The sequence below is a fragment of the Dermacentor silvarum genome, chromosome 7, assembly GCF_013339745.2.
Source record: "Dermacentor silvarum isolate Dsil-2018 chromosome 7, BIME_Dsil_1.4, whole genome shotgun sequence".
NCBI lineage: Eukaryota > Metazoa > Arthropoda > Arachnida > Ixodida > Ixodidae > Dermacentor > Dermacentor silvarum.
In genome coordinates, this window is record NC_051160.1 from 46,203,486 (window position 1) to 46,224,375 (window position 20,890).

General features: G+C 45.2%; 1 protein-coding gene across 1 annotated transcript in view; it reads right to left on the minus strand.

The window, feature by feature from the left end:
• The window catches only part of LOC119458843 (leukocyte elastase inhibitor), a 30,338-nt gene extending 16,148 nt beyond the window's left edge, over positions 1–14,190 (minus strand). Inside the window, exons 1-4 of the mRNA XM_037720705.2 lie at positions 13,795–14,190; positions 10,280–10,468; positions 7,228–7,389; positions 5,404–5,565 (exon numbers count right to left, since the gene is read on the minus strand). Coding sequence (XP_037576633.2) covers positions 5,404–5,565; positions 7,228–7,389; positions 10,280–10,468; positions 13,795–14,085 — 804 coding nt within the window. The 5' untranslated portion in view covers positions 14,086–14,190. The remainder of the gene's footprint in view (positions 1–5,403; positions 5,566–7,227; positions 7,390–10,279; positions 10,469–13,794) is intronic.
• Positions 14,191–20,890: the final 6,700 nt, after the last annotated feature.

Sequence of the window (20,890 nt, forward strand, 5' to 3'; positions counted from 1 at the left end):
ACGAGAGAAGTAGCGGTGGCAGTGACATCTCGTGGGGCATTTGTTCAGCCACAAATCGCCCGAAATGTTTGGTTCTTCTGTTTTATGGGGCTATTTCGTTGATTGAAAACAACAATACACCATGAATTCGTCACATCATGTCGCTTCCGACTCCTTTACTCCCACAGCTAAGGAATGCATAACCCATCGTTTCTTATTGTTTTTGTTTTTGTTTTTGCCCCCGAAAACAGCACTTGCATGTAGGCTCCTTATGCTGCGCTATAGTCATGCTACTCTAAAGTCACGCTGCGCACGTCTGTGTAGCCGGTGTTGCAGTATACCGTGGAACGCTGCAACACCGGCGGGGTGGAAGAAAAGCAGGGATGAGATCGATACGACCGGATCCGTTACGGGCATAGGTATAGCGGTACAAACCGTACAACGTAGATGGTGAAGTTTTGAGGAAGAAGAAAGCAAAAATGATTTAGGAGATGTATACAAAAATACTAGAATGAAAAGAAAAAAACATGTATAACAAACTTGATTAACTTAAGCAGGCTATATAGGTGACTGTTTGTCACCGCCCCGTTTCAAAGGACACGCCAATAAATCATCACCATCATCATCCGTAAACTGATACGCTTCCAAAAAGGCCAAAGCTCTATTTACATATAGGGCATTCACGCTTGTTTTCGTACGCTATTCCAAAACTCTGTAACATAAATAATAGCGGATCTAGCCAAGATGGCGTCGGTGTGGGTTAGGTCAGCCAGCTCCTACCAGTGGTAAACTGATATTACCAGTGGTAAACTGAAACTGAATCCGGTTGGCAGAGTGCACATAAATAAAGCTACACGAGATGCAAACGCTCAGAATGGTTTTACAGTCGAGCCCGGACACATCGAACTCGAAGGGGACCGCGAAATAGTTAGATATATCAATAATTGGATATACAAAAAATTATAGAGAAATGTTCAAGGGATTTTACACCTGTTCGTTATACACGATAATTCGTTATATCCGGCTTCGATATATCCGGGTTCGACTGCGGATCTTTTCGTTGTAGCGCACAGTTGGGCGAACAACCGAACAACGCGAACAGATCTTAGCATGTTCACGCAGTACGACCGACATGCACGCGCTTGTATGATGCGGCATACATTCGGGAGGACAATGTAGCATGTGTGTGCGTGTGTTGGCGCGCGCGACGGCACGCTTTCTTAAACCTCTGAGAAAACACAGCATGACACCGAGAGAGAGAGAGAGAGCGACAGAGCTCAAAGTTATCATTGGCCACTCTCCTCACCAGGTACACGTATGCTGTGTTTGAAGCAGGAAAACAAGGGAATAAAATATCATTACAGTCACTGCGTATTTTAATGCTTTGAGTCGCAAAGGATAACACGGACAACAAGGCCAACGCAAGACAGCCGCGCCGACCTGCGCACGGCCGATGGTGCAAACAGTGGCTCCTTCAATGTTGTCTTTAGGTAGGTCTACACAATCAATTATCTCTTCTCGCACTAACCAACGTTTCCAGGCATCTAGGTATATCTTTCAAACAAACAAGAGCCTCTCTTTTCTCAGCTCTTTCGGCGTTCGTTTTAAGCTTAAACGCTTGAAGTCTAAAAAAATTAAAAAAAAAATATGGTTAGGCTTCAGATGTTACCTTCTACTTTTCGAACAATACCGCTCGATTAAAGCTTGCGAAGAAATTAAGGGCTTTTAACATCCATACGCGATGCCATGTTTAGAAACGCCGCTTGGCGCTGCATGACGTCATTGTGATCGAGACTAAAGTGTCGTCTGCAAGTTTTGTAACTGGACCGGAGCGTTGGTTCTGGAAGTTTTGTAATGCGTTAAATGGTCATCGCTTAAACGAGTTCTCGGGCAAAATGCTGGACTGTTTTCGTGCTAGACCTAGCCGAGCGTGATTACGTTCAGGGCAAACAAGTTTCCATCGATCTAACTTGAGCGAGAGGTCGGTCTAACAGCCGCGGTCATCTATCGTGGCCTCATGTGTACCTTGGAATGTCATTGATTCCATGGGGCTCAGTCAGGAAGAACACGCTTTAACGATGATGCTGGCAAAAAAAAAAAAAAAATAGGGGGGGGGGGGGGGGGCTGTCAGTTCTATAGCGTAACTTCCGAAAGAATGCACTGGCGACAGACTTTTCTCTGCGTGCTTTCGTTGAAACCTGTTCCAAACGTAAATAACTATGGGTGTATACGAATACTGGATATTTGAATGCTAATCAACAGTTATTGCGATTCAAGTGTTATTCTATTCGAGATCTTGATATTTGTAATTTTCTAATATTCGTTCGTGGTCAAATATTTAGGGATGAGAATGGTTGCTACTGCCCACTATAGGTGAACAAACAGAAAGAAAACATTTCCTGCCTACAATGCATGTTGTTAAGCCACCTTTTGAAAGTCTTTAGCCAGTCAACGACACCAATTTCGGAGAGGACGCGCGAAGCAGGGTTTTCTGTGTTTTTGTTTTGACGGATATGTTGAAGTTAAACAGTAGAACCGGATTAAGGATGCTTCTTTCTTAGTCTGACTGCACGTTGTTTCACCTATTTCTTTAGCGAACTTAGCTATGCTTGATTTGATTTGATTTAGTGTTTATTTATTTCAAACGAAAGGGGAAGCCAAGGCAAAAGGCGGTAGGCCTGACGGGGCGTTGGCTCCATGTTACAGCAAGCAGCACACACGCATCCAGTATACATATACAGTAACAAAGTACATGTGTAGATCATTTACATGACTTGATATAGTATAACAGAAATGTAATGGCTTTGTACATATAAAACAACTATGATGATGCGTCAATACAATAGATTAATATTTATACATATCAATGATCACAAATCAAACATTTGTCCTACAGAGAACGCACCACTTTTGTTCGCACAAAAGTGGTGCGTACTTTCATCAAACAAACCCCAGGTGCTCCGTTTTGCCGTGTAGTGGTGACTTATTTTAGCGTACATATAAAGACCGCGCATCGGAATATCGTGGTGGTCTTATCGTAGAGCAAAAGCGCCTTGTGACGTCATCTTGTGACGTTGTGACCCACCGAACGCGTACTGAATCTGGCGCATCTATTTCCGCTATTTCCGTGACTCCCTGCCCCAACTTAGCAACCACTTGCTCCCATGACAACCCTGCCTTCGGCCCCTCTGTAGGACATGGCGGTTGCCAACAAGGCGAGCCGTCTTCCTTACAGTAGGGAGTTTTAGAAATAGTGTACCGCAGCGGCTTAGCGTATCGAAAAATTCAACCTATATACGGCTGGGTTGTTTTGTGCTCTTTTTGAGTTGTTTTCTATGCGCATAGTCGCGATAGCGTCCCCTAAGTTTAAGTTCCTTACCTCTAAAACTCCCTAATAGAGTACGATGATGGTGACGATGATGATGATGATGATGATGATGATGATGATGATTAATTGGCACCCTCTTTGAAACGGGGCGGTGACACATGAGTTACTCAGGTATGCTATACGTGGCTTTCATTATAGAATTTTTCTGTACATCTCATTAATTTTTTTTCTCTTCCTCAAAACTTCTCTGTCTACCTTGTACCGCTAGCCATGCCTATAACGGATCCGGTTGTATCAATCTCTTGCCTGTTTTTTTTTCCACCAATACTCTAAACGTCTTTCGCTTATCTCGACTTCTGACTGGTTGATGCTTCTGTCCACTTTAAATCCAAGCGCTTCTTGAAGGTGTACGTTACCTACTGTTCTCACAGGGTGAATCCCTTCGCATTCACTTAGGATGTGCTGAGTGGCCTCCGGATTTTCGCTGCAGCATACAAATGCCTCAACTTGTTGCGAACATTTGCTCCTCCGGTATGTTTCTGTCCTTATATGCAACCAGCTTGAGCCTCAAATAACAAGGCCCTTCCCTTCGTGTTATCGTACAGATTCTTCCTTCTAATTTCTTTCTTCTCGTTCTTGTAAATCTGCGCGGTCTTTTTTTGTTTCCACTCTTTGCATCCAACTCCCTGTCTCTGTTTTTCTGGCTTTCGTTTTGATCACTCCTGGTTGCCTACTTACACTTTCAATTACCCTGTACTTGATCGCCTATACTTTCCAAACATCTCCTCCATTCTGTGTCCACGCATTTCAGGTACAGATACTTGCGCGCTTTAGCCGCCAATGTATTTTGATTGATGTTCCTGAGTCCTTAGGAACATGGTACCAGAACTATAGGGGGCGCTGTTGACCGGGCATGCGAAAGAAATGAAAAAAAAAAAAAACTACGAAAGAATCAATGCCGAATCTGCGTTTTTCGGGTGTGCTAAGTCGCTTGGTTACGCTATTTCTAAATATTTCTGTATATTCATCAAACAAGTTGCGCACGGTGACTCACGCTGGCTCTTTTCTGTCGCACTGGTGGTGACTGCGACGCCGAGCTTAACCAGAGAGCGCACAAATCTGATATTTCAGTGACCTACCGTATTGTATACTTTACTGTTGGTGCAAGCCATTGAAAGAGACGCTATTTATTATCATGCAGTCGTTTTATGATATCCGTTCAGCGAGAACACTTACACACACAAATATATATATATATATATATATATATATATATATATATATATATCAGAGGCATTGTAGGTGGACAAAGCGTCATAAAGTATCGCTACCGGTCTTGCTACTACCGTCCACAACTGCGGTAACCCGGCAATCCGTAAATGGAAGGAAGTTTACGACAAGCTAAAACTGTCTTGATTACGTGGATTTGCCTAATAACCTTTTTCTTGTTGGTTTCAAACGGCTTTGTGACTTTGTAAATTGATCATTTGCGGGAGAACATTGCGTTATAAGTGCGACAATTCGCAGTGATTATGCATGGGGCACAGAGAAACGTAGTGACTTCTTGCGTTTAGAAAACGTGTTATTTGTTTGAAATTCGGAAAGGCAACGCGCAATGAATAACGCCACATTAAAGCTTGAAACCAACGGTGCGAAGATGATAATAATAATAATAATAATAATAATAATAATAATAATAATAATAATAATAATAATAATAATAATAATAATAATAATAATAATAATAATAATAGCTTTATTTCCCCTCGCAATATGATGGAGGAGGCAAGAAGAACCTTGATGCGTAACGCACCATGTACTATGCCTCACAAAAATTAAGCATGGTACTCAATTTAATTTCAACAGAAAGCCCATTGACCCAACACAAAGTCAACGGAAACACAATGGCGCTTTTTTTAATGAAAATGGTGTTTTTTTTTTTTTTTTTTTTTGAGGAGGGGGGGGGGGCGCATCCATCATACTGCCGCAGGTGAACGATCACAGCACCAGAGTTACAGTAACTTCTTTTGTAGAAAACTCTACGGCCCGAGTCACGCTATGTAGCAAGCAGCGACGGTGATGGCGCTGCCATTTACCTCGACGGCTAGCAGCTTGTTCTCGGAGTCCCGGCAGTGGCGATACACTCCCGAGATGCGGATCAGTTCGGGTCCGTGGTCCGAGGCCCCGCCCACGCCGCCGCTTCCGGACCGGCTGCTGGTCACCGTGTAAGGGTGCTTCTCGGTCGCCGCGGCGGCAGCCTGCAGTGTTTTTTTTTCGAAAGTGAGGCTCTATTTGACTACGAACCCGGGATTTGGCGTGACTGATTGTTTTCTCGGCGAGTAAAGTGGGGCCGATCTCGGAGGCAGTCTTACGGCAAACTGCGCCGATCCCGGAGGTAGTGTGATACCAAACTGTGCCGATCTCGGAGGTGTATAGTCTGATACCAAACTGTGCCGATCCCTGACGTAGTGTGATACCAAACTGTGCCGATCCCTGGTGTAGTCTAACGAAACGTGGGCCGATCTCAGAGATGACGTAATCGGAAGGTGGCTCCTTGTAGGGATATAGTCCTGGCACCAGTGCACGATTATGTGTCCCCGCAAGCGTGTTAATGTGGTTTGTAACGCGAGTCAATCCTGCAGGCAGTGCGATACTGAAACGAAACTTCTCATAATGCTACCGTTACCGTTACCGTTGCCGTTAGAGTCGCGTGTGTAGAATTAGCTTCTTTGCCTCTTTCTCCGGGTTTGCCGCCGGCGCCTTGCCGAGTAGACGTACCGGGGAAAGGCGATAGGTCTGGGGCGTGGGTAAGTAATTGCGTTAAGTTAGAAGTAAAACAGAATTGCACGCACTGAACGAGAAGAAGGGCAACCGAGGGTTTCGAGTGTTGCTAGTCTCAGTCATCGATCCATAGCTGGTGTTCACTTTCATTTCCACTTTGCTTCATCGTTTGTGCGTTTCAAATGAAACAGGTAATTTACTCTATGCTTTCTTTGGTTTCACGGCTCGTACCATTGTGAGCTGCACGCACTGTGTGTCTCTTTACATAGCAGTTGACTGAGACGACTTAAGAGAACTTCTCTTGACATAGATTCGAACAAGAGCGTTAACTCTGTCGTTATTTATTCATTTGTGAAGAAAAATATCTTCCTTGACGAGTTACCACCACGTTTCCATATCGGGTATGTCTGTTTCTAAGATATTTCTAGCCTATTTCGTAGGCCGGTCCCGAAGATAGTGAAGTCTAAATAGAATTGCCACTGGGGTTAGTGGGTATGTGGCACACTGTGTATGGGACGACTATGACGATGAGGATGGCGATGATGATGATGATGATGATGATGACAACTCATGACAAAAATTGGGGAGGCGATTCAGCCTCTAGTTGACGTCGGTCAAACGTTGTCGCTCCAGCGCAGCTCTCACTATCAATCATTATGGTTCATACTGAATCATACACTTCATTCTCATCCCCAACACGCCCGGGAAAACATTGTCTTTCGTTGGCCTCGTCATCATCATCATCAGCTTATATTTATGTTCACTGCAGGACGAAAGCCTCTCGCAGCAATCTCCAATTGCCCCTGTCCTGTGCTAGCTAATTCCAACTTGCGCCTGCAAATTTCCTAACTTCATCACCCCACCTAGTTTTCTGCTGTCCTCGACTGCGCTTCCCTTCTCCTAGTACCCATTCTGTAACTCTAATGGTCCACCGGTTCATCGGCCTCAACTAGATGTTAAATTGCCTTCCAACTATTTTTCATACGCGTTAATGCTGCTAACTGGAGATCCCAGTGAGAGGCCTTCGTCCTGCGGTGGACATAAATATAGGCTGATGATGACGACGACGACGACGACGATGATGATGATGATGCGGCGGCGGCGACTAGCACAAACAGTGAACACGCCCTGTGTCTCACCGGGAAGACGGTCTCCCAGCTGGCCTTGATGAAGAGCGAGTCGCAGAAGACGAGCCGTGTGTCCATGTCGGTGACCCCGCTCACCAGCAGCTGCGGTATGGCGCCCGACGTTTCTTTCTCGACCGTCGAGTTGACCTGCACGCGGACGCTATCCGGTTCGTCCTGCGCGGGGCCGCCAGGGGGAGCCACAACCACCACTTTGCGTTAACGTTAAAGTTGGACATGCAGAAACAGCATACTATGTACTGGATAGGGGGCGACGAAGAAGCCACGTTTGAAACTACAGTGGAACCTCGATTTAACGAAACTCGATTTTGAGAAATGTTCGACTTAGCGAAGTGCTTTCGTTTCCTCTACACGCGTTCGTGCATTATAAACACACACACACAATGTACGTATATATACAGGGTGTTTCAGCGAACACTTTCAAAATTTTTTAAAGGTTGCCTGTGGCAGATAGCACAATTCTAGTTCGTGAGGTGGTCTACTCGAAGAGGCGGACATTACTTGCACAGAAAATTAAAACGCTTAATCGACTTATTAACAAAATTCACTAATTATGCTTTTAACGAATTACCTTATGGTCCATATTGCAATTTACAAATTCTAGCCGTAGAGTTCGCCAGGCGGATCCACTTGGAACGAATTCCCAGGATGGCATCAGTTTCGAGATATTAATTCCCGAACTTTGCGTAGAAATGCATTGGCGCTCCAGTTATGTTTGTGCTTCAATGCATAAAATGACTTTGTGTTAAGGAAGTAACTGGAACGCCAATGCATTTCTCCGCAAATTTCGGGAATTAATGTCTGGACCGCGTTAAACTTCGGATAACCCGATATTTCGAATAAAGCGGTAACCTTTTATTGACGACGCGGTGAACATAATGTCGGCGCCACATTTTTGGACGTTTTTTTTTTTCAGTGATGTTGGAATAACTTTATCGTCATCATCAGCCTATTTTTATGTCCACTGCAGGACGAAGGCCTCTCCCTGCGATCTCCAATTACCCCTGTCTTGCGCTAGCTGATTCCAATTTCCACCTGCAAATTTCCCAATTTCATCACGCCACCTAGTTTTCTTCCGTCCTCGACTGCGCTTCCCTTCTCTTGGCACCCATTCTGTAACTCGGTTATCTACCCTACGCGCATTACATGGCCTGCCCAGCTCCATTTCTTTCTCTTAATGTCAACTAGAATATCCACTATGCCCGTTTGCTCTCTGATCCACACCGCTATCTTCCGGTCTCTTAACGTTAGGCCTACCATTTTTCGTTCTTTGTGCGGTCCTTAACTTGTTCTCGAGCTTCTTTGTTAACCTCCAAGTTTCTGCCCCATATGTTAGCACCGGTAGAATGCAATGATTGTACACTTTTCTTTTCAGCGATAGTGGTAAGCTCCCAGTCAGGGTTTGACAATGTCTGCCGTATGCACTCCAACCCAATTTTATTATTCTGTAAATTTCCCTCTCATGATCAGGGTCTCCTGTGAGTAACTGACCTAGATAAACGTACTCCTTTGCAGACTCTAGAGGTTGACTGGCGATCCTGAATTCTTGTTCCCTTGCCAGGCTATTGAGCATTGTCTTTGTCGTCTGCATATTAATCTTCAACCCCACTCTTACACTTTCTCGGTTAAGGTCCTCTATCATTTGTTGTGATTCGTCCCCATTGTTGCTGAATAGGACAAAGTCATCTGCAAACCGAAAGTTGCTGAGATATTCGCCGCTCATCCTCACTCCTAAGCCTTCCCAGTTTAAGAGCTTGAATACTTCTTCTAAGCATGCAGTGAATAGCATTGGAGAGATTGCGTCTGCTTGCCTAACCCCTTTATTGATAGGTAACTTTCACTTTCTACTTTTCTTGTGGTGAACCAAGGTAGCTGTGCAATCCTTGTAGATATTTGCTAAGATATTCACGTATGCCTCCTGTACTCCTTGATTACGCAATGCCTCTATGACTGCTGGTATCTCTACTGAATCGAATGCCTCTTCATAATCAATGAAAGTCATATAGAGAGGTTGATTGTACTCCGCAGTTTTCTCGATTACCTGATTGATGACATGGATATGATCCATCGTAGAATATCTCTTCCTGAAGCCAGCCTGTTCTTTTGGTTGACTGAAGTCAAGTGTTGCCCTGACTATTGGAAATTATCTTGGTGAATATTTTATACAATACTGAAAGCAAGCTAATGGGTCTATAATTCTTCAGTTCTTTAACATCTCCCTTCTTATGGATTAGTATAATGTTGGCGTTCTTCCAGCTCTCTGGTACACTTGAAGTTGTGAGGCATTGCGTATAAAGGGCCGCAAGCTTTCCAAGCATGATATCTCCTGCATCTTTGATTAAATCTACTGTTATTCCATCTTCTCCAGCAGCTTTTCCCCTGGTCATGTCTTGCAAAGCCCTTCTAACATCATCGCTAATTATAGAAAGAGCCTCTATATCCTGTTCATCACTACGTCTAATGAAGGTAGCGTGAGTGCTCTGGGTCACTGTACAGGTCAGTATATAATTCTCCCGCTGCTTTTACTAAATCATCGAAATTGCTGATGATATTACCCTGCTTACATTTCAGTGCATACATCTTGCCTTGGGCTATGCCAAGTTTTCTCACTGATTTCATGCTGCGTCCATTTTTACTGCTTCCTCCATCTTTCCCTTAATCTTTCCCACATTCCGCATTTCGGTGGGGGCGGAATGCAGAAAACACCTGTGTGCTTAGATAAGGTGCACGTTAAAGAACCCCAGGTGGTCCAAATTAATCCGGAGCCCCCCACTACGGCGCGCTCCATAATCAGATGGTGGCTTGGCACTTAAAGCCCCGTAGTTTTAGTCTTTCCCACATTAAAATTTCCAATATCCCTTACTTTCTTCTTGTTGATCAGTTTTGACAGTTCAACGAATTGTATCTGATCTCTTTGAGTTGGACATTCTCATGGTTTGTCGTTTCTTTATTAGGCCTTTTGTTACTTGGGAGAGCTTGCTTACTTTGTAATCTATACCTGCCTACCAACTTAATCGTCATGACTATAAAGCACGTGTGCGTATACCTTCATGTCAACGCGGCGGACCTCGGCCCCGTACTTTCTCTCGAGGACGGCCTCGAATTGCGGTACGATCGGCAGGCTGCGCTCGACGAACGCGTGACAGGCCATGTCCTGGCGCACCTCGGCCGCCTTGTTGCGTATCAACGACAGGAGCACCTGGAAAGCGCCGTGCATCTCGAAACGCTTGTTCACCTGCGACAGTGGCACAGACACAGTGTCATCATCATCGTGATGATGATCATCATTGTTATGAGCAGCATCATCGTCCCAGTTTGCGTGACTCCAAAAAGGACTGGGCATTCACCTGCGATGGTTATGCGCAGGCGCACTTTTGTTATTATTGTCATCCTAATTTGGGGTTACTCAGGAGGAGTTGTTGGGCATTCAGTTGTGCCGGCTATGTAGGCGCACTGGTTACCAAAACCACCCTATCGTCAATACTTCTTTTTGGGCAGAGTTGGTACATCTTGAAACTTTGGGTAACAGCGCAAACAGGCGACCACAAGAAGGGAGACACGTACACACAAGCGCTCCCTTCTTGTGGTCGTCTGTTTGCGCTGTTACCCAAAGTTTCAAAACCACCCTATTTTGCGGTAACTCAACATAACTTGTTGTTGGGCTTTCACGTGCTTTCACGTGTGACGGCTATGTAGGCGCAGTTGTTACCAAAACCATCCTAATTTGGCTCAAAAGAACTTCCTGTGACGGCTACGTAGGCGCACTTCTTATCGAAATCATCCTAATTTGGGGTAACTCAAAAGAACTTGTTGTTGGGCATTCACCTGTGAGGGCTATGTAGGCGCACTTGCTATAAAAATCATCCAGATTTGGGGTAACACAAAACAACCTGTTATGCAATCTAGTTGACACATATGGGAGACAAGATATACACGGGCACATCGTGCCGTCGTCTCTCGTCCATAATATATGTCTCGTTCTTGTTTTCGTATACGATGAATTCCCAAACTATAGTACGAGTCTATATATATATATATATATATATATATATATATATATATATATACTGTTGTGCGGCCTCCCCTATCCCCTAACGGTATCCAGTTACCTGCGTCTTGCGTCAGGTGACCCCATCGTACGCTTGCAAATTTACTCGTTTCATCATACCCACTGATCGTATGTCGTCTTATATACTACATTTCGCTTGAACGCTTGGCACCCACACTGTTACTATAACAGACCAGCGGTTATCCGATTTACGCGTAAGACTATCGTTATCATCACCATCATCATCGGCCTATATTTATGTCCACTGCAGGACGAAGGCCTCTCCCTGCGATCTCCAATTACACCCGTCTTGCGCTAGCTGATTCCAACTTGCACCTGCAAATTTCCTAACTTCATCAACCCCCCCCCCCCCCTTCGTACCTGCCCACATAATCTCATTTAGATTACCTTCTACCCCCAGTTACCCTCTAATCCACACCGCTGTCTTCATACATGTCTCTTTACGTTATGCATATAAATTTTCGTTCTATCGTTCCTTGTCCCGTCCTTCACTTCTTTTTAAGCTTATTTAACGTCGACGTTTCTACCCCTTATGCTAGTACCGGTAGAATGCAATGATTGGGCAAATTTCTTTTCAAGGATAGCGGTAAGCCACTGATCACGACTTCGGACTGTATAGGCACTCTAAACCATTTTTTCTTCTGGAAATTTTCTTCCGTTTCTTAGCGCATAGCGTGCGCAAAAAGCTTTGTGCAAACACCAGTAAAGATTGGGTCGTAAATGCGCACGCACATGGGTATTGATCGAATTCTCGGGGTTGTTTTAGGAGTACCATACCCAGGTGCCATCGCGTACCCAAAAATAGCGTCAGCGGTACATGCGCAGGACACGAACACTGCTTGGGGACCGGAAGATTGAAGGATTGCGTGTTATTGTTTCACTATGAAAGCTTTACGCCAGCACTTTAGTAGAATGTGTTATCTCTACCTTTTTTTTCGTGTCTACCAAAGAACTGAGCGCTGCTAATGATATTCGGCATGCTATCTTATATTGAACATTATCTGCTGCTGCATTACCTACCGCTCATTCGTCTGATTGGTACAAAGTGAAATTAAGGTGCACGTTTTTTTGCAACGCCTTCATCAGGGGCGTGTACTGCTCCAGCTTGAGCTTCACGCCTAAAGTTAAGCATATTTTGAATACTGCTGCAAACCCATACTGCAGTTGTGATGATAACGATGATGATGATGTGGGCATCCACTTTGAAACTGGGTGGTGATACATCTCACCCAAGCTTTTTTTTTTTTTTTAACATTATATAGTGTGGATGTTTTGAAATACCTTTATACCCTAAGCTATATTTACTGCCGTTTACTGACGCCTAAAAATAAAATCTATACAACGCGGTGCTTTGTTTATAAACATTGTTATCTCCATGTAACATATGTACAACCTTTCAGTGAGTAATACGCAGACTACAGTCCGGAGTTTTGTGTGGCACCATTACAAAGCTATACAAAGGAACACGTTCTAATACAATACACTGACCCGGCCGCTTTACGAATGGACCGCAACACAGTGCATGCATTGTGCCAATGATAATTCAAGGCGGATCTATATCGCAAATAATTCCGCAGCAGTCTTCGAGGCCGGCCGGACGTTCAGCAATTAGTGCAAATACGCTACGCGTATCAGGAATTTTGTCATGCCGCGTTTATCATCGGCACGATGCATGCACTGCTTTACGGTGAAAAAATCCTGATATGCGAAGCGTATTTGCACTAATTGCTGAACGTCCGGCCGGCCCCGCAGACTGCTACGGAATTAATCGCGATATAGATAGTTTTTAGAACTTGGTTTTTTTTTTTTTTTGTGCGTGTAAGTAGAGGAAATTTCAAAAGAAAGATGCCTGGCTGGCGGGCGATAAGAAATTCGCCAGTATAGACCAGCTAACTTGTAGCGGCCTCTCAGTGGATCTATAATGAGGAGTTAGCTAATGTAGCGAAGCATCCTAATATACGTATGGTAGGGATCGTATCGGATACAATTGATCCGCTTGTATCTGGTATCTGTATCCCTAGAACTTATCGCCTCGGAATCGTGCATCTGTATCATATGACACATTTGCAAAGTATACCTTAGCCCAGCCCTGCTGTCTTACACCTCTCCGGTAACCCGGTAACCCGCCAACGGTAATACGTTTACAAGCTGAAACTACGGTACGGACAATTAAGCCAAAACTCTCCACTGTACCCAAGTTCCTTAGCACACAACTGGGTATGTCTTCTCGGGCGGTCGCTCTCGGCGATATCACTTTCACTGCGCTCTTATTGGCTGGTTGAGCAATACCGGATGACCCGATTGGCTGCTTGGGCACTATACACGTCACGCGAAGGCGATCTATATAGTATCGCCGAAAGCGATCGTCCGAGAATACGTCCCCTGCTGTTTCGCAGTATAGACGCAAGATCGAGTGAAACGCAAGATCGAGTGAAACGCAAGATCGAGTGAAACGGGACGCGAGGCAGCGATGGACGAAAAAGCGAGCTCGCCTTGAACGCCTTGGCCATCTGGTGCTCGGTGTTTCCCTGAGCGGCGGCGTAGGCCATGCACAGCGTCTTGAACACGGCGAACGGGCCGATGCACACCGTCGAGCGGGAATCGAGCGCCGCCACGTGCTTGAACAGCTTGATGGAGAAGCGGTTCGCGTACGCCACCACCCGGTCCAGTTCGGTCACGGGCGTCGCCGCCCCGGTGGCCGTCGCGTTGGTGGCGCCCGGGCCACTGGTGCTGCCGCCGCCGCTGGTCGCTTGGTGGCACTTGGTCGAGCCGTCGGCGTTCATCTGCGACGCGCGATAGGAGGCGGGCACGTGGAGACGTACGGAACGTCATTAAAAAAATAAAACTTTCGCAGATGTAAACGGCGTTGCATGTAGGCTCCCTATAGACGTACGCAAGATGAGCATTGAACAGTTTCGCACAATTTAGGAAGCATCCACGTGACGTCACGGACGCGTAGTCGTATTCGCATCTTCCGCTGGGGTGCCGGATGTAAGCAAACCTAGATAACGCGCGGCTTTTCACCGTGCTGACTGTGCTTCAATATGGCGACCTCGATGACGTCAGTGGATACCTCTATTGACAGCGAAAAGTTTATCATGCAGCACAGGTTGAGCAGTGAAATGACGACGGCAGTAAATTATGAATGTACTCGAAACCTTCGTTATAACGAAGTCGGTTTATTCGAAATACCACTTTATTCGAATGTTTTCGTGTTTCCGCTCACTATATGACTCGTTGATTTGCCGCTTTTAACGAAATACCGCTCATAACAAAATCAATACCCTGTCCCGATATAAGTTCGTTATAACCAGGTTTAACATCACTACGAGCCTGATGGCTAAGCACATTTCCAAGGGCCGTCTTTTCTAACCTTCCATTTCGCTTTCCAATCTTTCCGCGCTTCGTAATTGGCTCGGACTTGATCGACTGGCACGCCATCATTATCTCTGTGATCGGGCAATCGTCGTATCGCGAGATAAGAGAGTAGTGAAAAATAAAATGTAACGCAAAATGCGCGGGCCCAGGGAATACCGCTGTAAAGGTCAGGGCGGGCGCATACAGGGGAGCTCTTGATAACTCATAGCAAGCGACAAAGGAAAAAAAAAACTAAATAGGACACGTAATAGATATGACGTATTGCGTGCGCATGTGGCTTGAATGGTTTATCTGTTGTGACTCTTTATAAACTGGCCGCTTTTAACCAGTGTTTGAGTAAGCTCTTCGCTCACGCGTTCTTTAGTGGCAATCGAGATTTTGAGCGTGTCCGGTATTCCGATATACGCAAAGGCCTTTGCGTAATACCGGATTGCCGCACGCCAGTAGCGACATCGTGTGAGCAGGTTCACACGATGTCATTGTGGTTAGACGGGGGGTCTAACCACAATGTCGACCCTATAGAGAGGTATTACAGCGAAGCTGTTAATAGCTAGGTTCCAGGAGATCGCGTCCGTAGACAGACCGGCGTGTACAATAATTTCGGCTCCATTTGCGTGTTGGTTTGGCTACATGTGCGTGGCGGGGTGTGCCGCGGCTATCAACGCCGTGGCTTATACGCTAGTCTATCACGCTGGGGCGGACTTGGTGCAGCAAACGCTCTACTTGGCCATCGCGCCGGGCGAAAACAGGACGCTGGTGTTCTTTTTCTTTCACGAACATGCCGGAGATGCTCAATATAGTCAATAATGATAATATATAAATTCACTATAGCAATATTCACTACAGCAGACCTACCATAGTCCCAGCTTCGCTGGCTTCCATCTTCACAATAGTGGAAGGGCTCTGAATTTTTTTTTTTTTGCTCCATAAATGTCGAGAAAAAACGTTTAAAAAGTTTACGTATTCGCGGTTACGCTGCTATCGAAAATTTGCACTAGCAGCGCAGTACAGTGCGTTTACACTATCAGCGCAGTGCGTTTACTTATTTCTACGAATCAATTTTGCTTTCGGTATAACTACAGATCAGGCGGGAAGAGAGCCATAGAATTATGCGCCACAGTGAGAGCTACGATTGTTTTATACATGCCGGGTCCGGAATGTTCCACGACGAAGTTATAGATCGTGTTTAGTCCGACCCTATAGCAGCAGGTCAAACAGTCTGCTTCGCCGTTTCTGTCAACAGATACCCGCCAGGGCCCCGTGGACCTCGCCGACAGCGTAAGCGCTCATATGCCAGCGCACACATGGACGCAGTGGATAATTGGGATGACCAGGACCTCGCGAAGCTTGTCGTCGACGCAGAACGAGTGTCTGGAGATGACGGCACGTGCGAAAAAGTATATAGACTGTGCCGACGACTAGCGGTATACGCTGGTGATTCGCGGGGGTCCCAAGAGGCATTGCAACGGGCCCGCACTGATCTCTCGAGCTTCAAGAGCTACTCAATGCCCTACTGACAAACGGCATCATCATCATCATCATCATCATCATCATCATCATCATCATCATCATCATCAGCCTATATTTATGTCCACTGCAGGACGAAGGTCGCTCCCTGCGATCTCCAAATACCCCTGTCTTGCGCTAGCTGATTCCAACTTGCGCCTGCAGACTTCCTAACTTCATCAACCTGCTGTCCTCGACTGCGCTTCCCTTGTTCATGGTACCCATTCTGTAACTCTAATGGCCCAGCGGTTATTCATCCTACGCATTACGTGGCCTGCCCAGCTCCACTTTTCTTTCTCTTATTGTCAATTAGAACAATGAATGACAAACCGCATAGGCGAGCTAGGCGAAATAACACTTTTTCGCTAGAAATAAATTGGTCGTTTAATTGAGGCGAACTTTTTTTTTGTTTCTTCGGTTTTACGGAAGTTTAACCATGCATTCGCCGTTGACTTTGTAAGGTTGGTATTCAACTGTACATGGTCGAGTTTCAGGGGTGGAGTTTGACAGCGTCCACATAATCGGATTCCGCGCCTCAGCTGCATAAACCACATTTCAAATACAGGAACCAAATAGACCACTGTACTGTAATGTGTGATATATATGTAGACATTAACCAGACGTATCAGGTGTTTACCTAGCTTGAATGATATAACTTACATTGAAAGAATGGCTCGTTGGCTTATAAGGTGGGAAGTCAGAAGAAGTTGGTAGAAAACTGTCCACGAGCTGTTGGCAGTCTATGTAGTCATTATATACTTTTAAGGCAACGAAAAGCGGCGCTTTCAATTTAGCATGGTTCAGAAACACTATATATATTATGCTCAAGCCATGCACGCGTATTGGTGAGACATTGAAGCCCTACCACAACATAATCACATGCTGCGTCAACAGTTTTTAGCTTCGTTTCTACCACGTGATGCTCTTTCTTAGTTTTTTGCGAGTTTCTTCGTGCTCCGGCCACATGCCACGTTTTCTTTCTTCTTTCTTTCTTTTCTTTTTTTTTAATCTCGCTTTGGAATTCTGCGTGCGCGGCGGATCTTCAGGGCCGCTGCTAATCGCCTTCCCAATTAGGCCGGAGTGGCGGCCCAAGTCCTCTTTCTTACTTCTTTCTTTTTATCAGTATAAGGTCTCACTCACCCCTCTAAAGTGTCGCTGGTCGACGTCGTCTACAGCCGTCCTGTATTGGCCTTGCCCACGACGTTGCGGTTTGAACCGCTTGCCGGCGCTGTCCTCTTGCCTAGGGCCGTGGTTTGACGGTTTCGTTGACGGGGGCACAGTGGTGGGCCGGCAAGTATGCGAGCTATAGATGTAGACGTAGAGGCGAGCTGCAAGAGACCGCGAGCTTCTTCCTTGTCTTCTGCGGCTGCGACCAGCGTTTGGTGCTTGCGATAACGATGACACTCACTCCCGAGGAAGAAAAACGAGCGCTTTTTGTCTTTATTATTACAAGTGTAGAAAAAAATGGGAAGGTACGTCTGCTTAGGGCCGGCTATACCAAAAATCCTTTAAAAAACTTCTGTCGAGAATAATGAAGAAAAGAATAATGGACAAAAAAAATTGGTGGCGCATATCCCTCCTTTGGAAATGACTGGCCACGTTATTGCAATTAGCAATCTTTCTCATGATGGGTGTGTAATTGGTGATGCTATGCTTTATATGTTCTGACGATTATTATGATGATTACTGTATCTACATACTGTCCGGGAATCACGAAACCTTACGGGCACATCGGCAGATGCACCAAGTTGCAATCTCGCTGCCTAGCTACCACAACACCGAATTATATCACGGTACAGCTTAGCTTCTTGTAATCACTGCACCGCATTTGAATCTCCGTAAGAATCCCAGCAGACCCTATTATCATGGCTCCAACTTCGCTGCGATGGCTCTCCATCAGGTTACCGCGCTCGACGCGGAGTTGTCTGTTGTAGATGGGGTGCTATCGCTTTAATATATTTCAGGCTACATACTCCTCGTGTCACCTTGGCACATCCATTCTTTGGGATTGACAAAGGGCGGGCACATACAAATATCGCATACGCAAATCTTTCCTCATAAGATCACTCACATACGCACGGTGCTGAAATGGCCTGTTTGGGCGCATAGCCAGTGGCACAATGTTGTCTACTGTTGTCTACAGTAGACAATGTTGTCTACAGCCCATGTTGTCTACTGGGCCAAACAGCAGCCAGCAGCAAGTTGTATATTCGGCCACATACCAGTGGCCTGTGTTATCTACTACGCCAGACAGCAGACGGCAGCCAGTAAGTTGTATATTCGGCCACATACCAGTGGCCCGTGTTTTCTACATAGGCCAGACAGCAGCCAGCACATACCTGGTGAAAGCAGCCAGCAACAATTTGTCTATTTGGCCACATACCAGTGGCCAGTGTTATCTACTAGGCCAGACAGCAGACGGCAGCCAGCAAGTTGCCTATTCGGCCACGTACCAGTGGCCCGTGTTTTTTACTAGGCCAGACAGCAGCCAGCAGCAAGTTGTCTATTCGGCCACATACCAGTGGCCAGTGTTATCTACTAGGCCAGACAGCAGACGGCAGCCAGCAAGTTGCCTATTCGGCCACGTACCAGTGGCCCGTGTTTTTTACTAGGCCAAACAGCAGCCAGCAGCAAGTTGTATATTCGGCCACATACCAGTGGCCCGTGTTTTCTACTAGGCCAGACAGCAGCCAGCACACACCTGGTGGCCCAAGCTAGTAGACTACCTGAGTCACTGAGTAAAAGAGGTTATATGCAAACAGCATACCGCAAAATGGGTAGAGTTACCAAAAAATGCTAATTACATTAAAAGAAATGACCAGTTGGCAGTTATTGAAGTATAATCTGCTCTTGGGAAAACGCTGTTTTGCGCATTGAAGCACTAAAGTAACTGGAGCACCAATGCATTTTGTCAGACACTTCGAAAATTAATATCTCGAAACTGGTGCAATCTTCGTTCCAAGGGGATACACCTTGCAAAATCACCGGCTATAACTCGCAGACTTAAATATGTGCCGTAAAATAATTGAATAAAAAGTTAGTTAGGGCAATTATGTTAATTATTTAATTCGGCATTCTGATTTCTCGTAGTGCTAATGGGCGCCTCAAAGAGTAATCTAGATCAAGGTTAGAATTATGCTACCTGGCCACAGGCAATATTTAAAAATTTTGGACCTAAAATAAACACCCTGGTACATACATTTTGACAGGAGTGTGTTCTAAACAAAACTGTATTACTGAAAATGTACTCTACTGCGGTGGCGACGCGACGACCGGAGAAAGTTCAGAATAAAGCGGATTATATTCGCTCACCGCAGACGTGCCGAGGCTTGCATCATTGTGAGACACAAAGTGATTGATCGGCAAGCGGCTGAGCGCCAGCTCTCTCGTTCAGAAGCCCATTTGACGAGGGCGAAAAGAAAAATCGTTCAACCGGCGACATAGTGTGTCAACTTCACAGTAGCCTTTTTTTTTTTTTTTTTTTGAATCTACTCTTATTTTCTCATCTTTTCTGCCCTATACCCCATCCCCCAGCGCAGAGTAGCCAACGGGACACTTAATCTGGTTAACCTCTCTGCCTTTCACCTCTTGTTTTCTATTACATAAAATTTTTGTCCGTCTTCGTTTGTTTGCTCTCTCCCTAACACTGAGCTTACGTACCGTGTGCAATTTTTTTACTATTTCGTTTTATATTTATTACCTAAAATTAGGATAGTTTATCCGCAAGGAGCGTGAGCTGACCTTGCGAGCTTGTTCTCGGCCATATCGAGTTAAGCGGTAAGAAAAATAAACTATTTCCCGGGGGTTTCTTTCTCATAGATAGATAGATAGATAGATAGATAGATAGATAGATAGATAGATAGATAGATAGATAGATAGATAGATAGATAGATAGATAGATAGATAGATAGATAGATAGATAGATAGATAGATAGATAGATAGATAGATAGATAGATAGATAGATAGATAGATAGATAGATAGATAGATAGATAGATAGATAGATAGATAGATAGATAGATAGATAGATAGATAGATAGATAGAACAGAGTTGGTCAGTTAGGCGCGAGAGATTCGCGGCAGTTAACTGAGACAAAATGAGCAGGGAACAGAAAGATATGCGCGATACTTAAACAGGAACGTTTTAAAAGCTGAATGGGCGCTTCTTTGTGACGCTGTAACTGAAGCGAGTTGAGTCATCCAAGAACACCACAAAGACACCGAGGAGGAATAATAAAAAATGGTGTTTGTCTGTTGGACGCAGCTATATAAATAGAGGAAACTGCAGTACATCCTATTTTCATTTTTGCTCACAATCTTTTTTTTCTATTGGCGTGCCTCTCACGTTTGCTGGGCTCTAGATTACGCAATGTGGCTTTTGTTGCGCAAGCCCCCCTTTTTTGTTGTTCTTTCATAGCTACCATATTTGTGCAGTATTGTAAACAGAATTTACCTTACTTGCAATCACCGAACGGTGTTTTGTGTACAGGCCCTGAACATCTTCACGCTGTTGATCGAAGTTTTTTTTTTTTTTTCCTCGTCATGGACAAATTTGGATGCGGTAGCGTTATGTCTGCCAAGAAAGGCGCGAATGGGCACACCCCGGTTTAGACCCCGGAAGCAGCAACCGCCACATATTCGTGAAACTTCCATCGCACAAGCTTTCGCGTATGCGAAACTGTATTTCTGGCTTATCCGCAAGCTT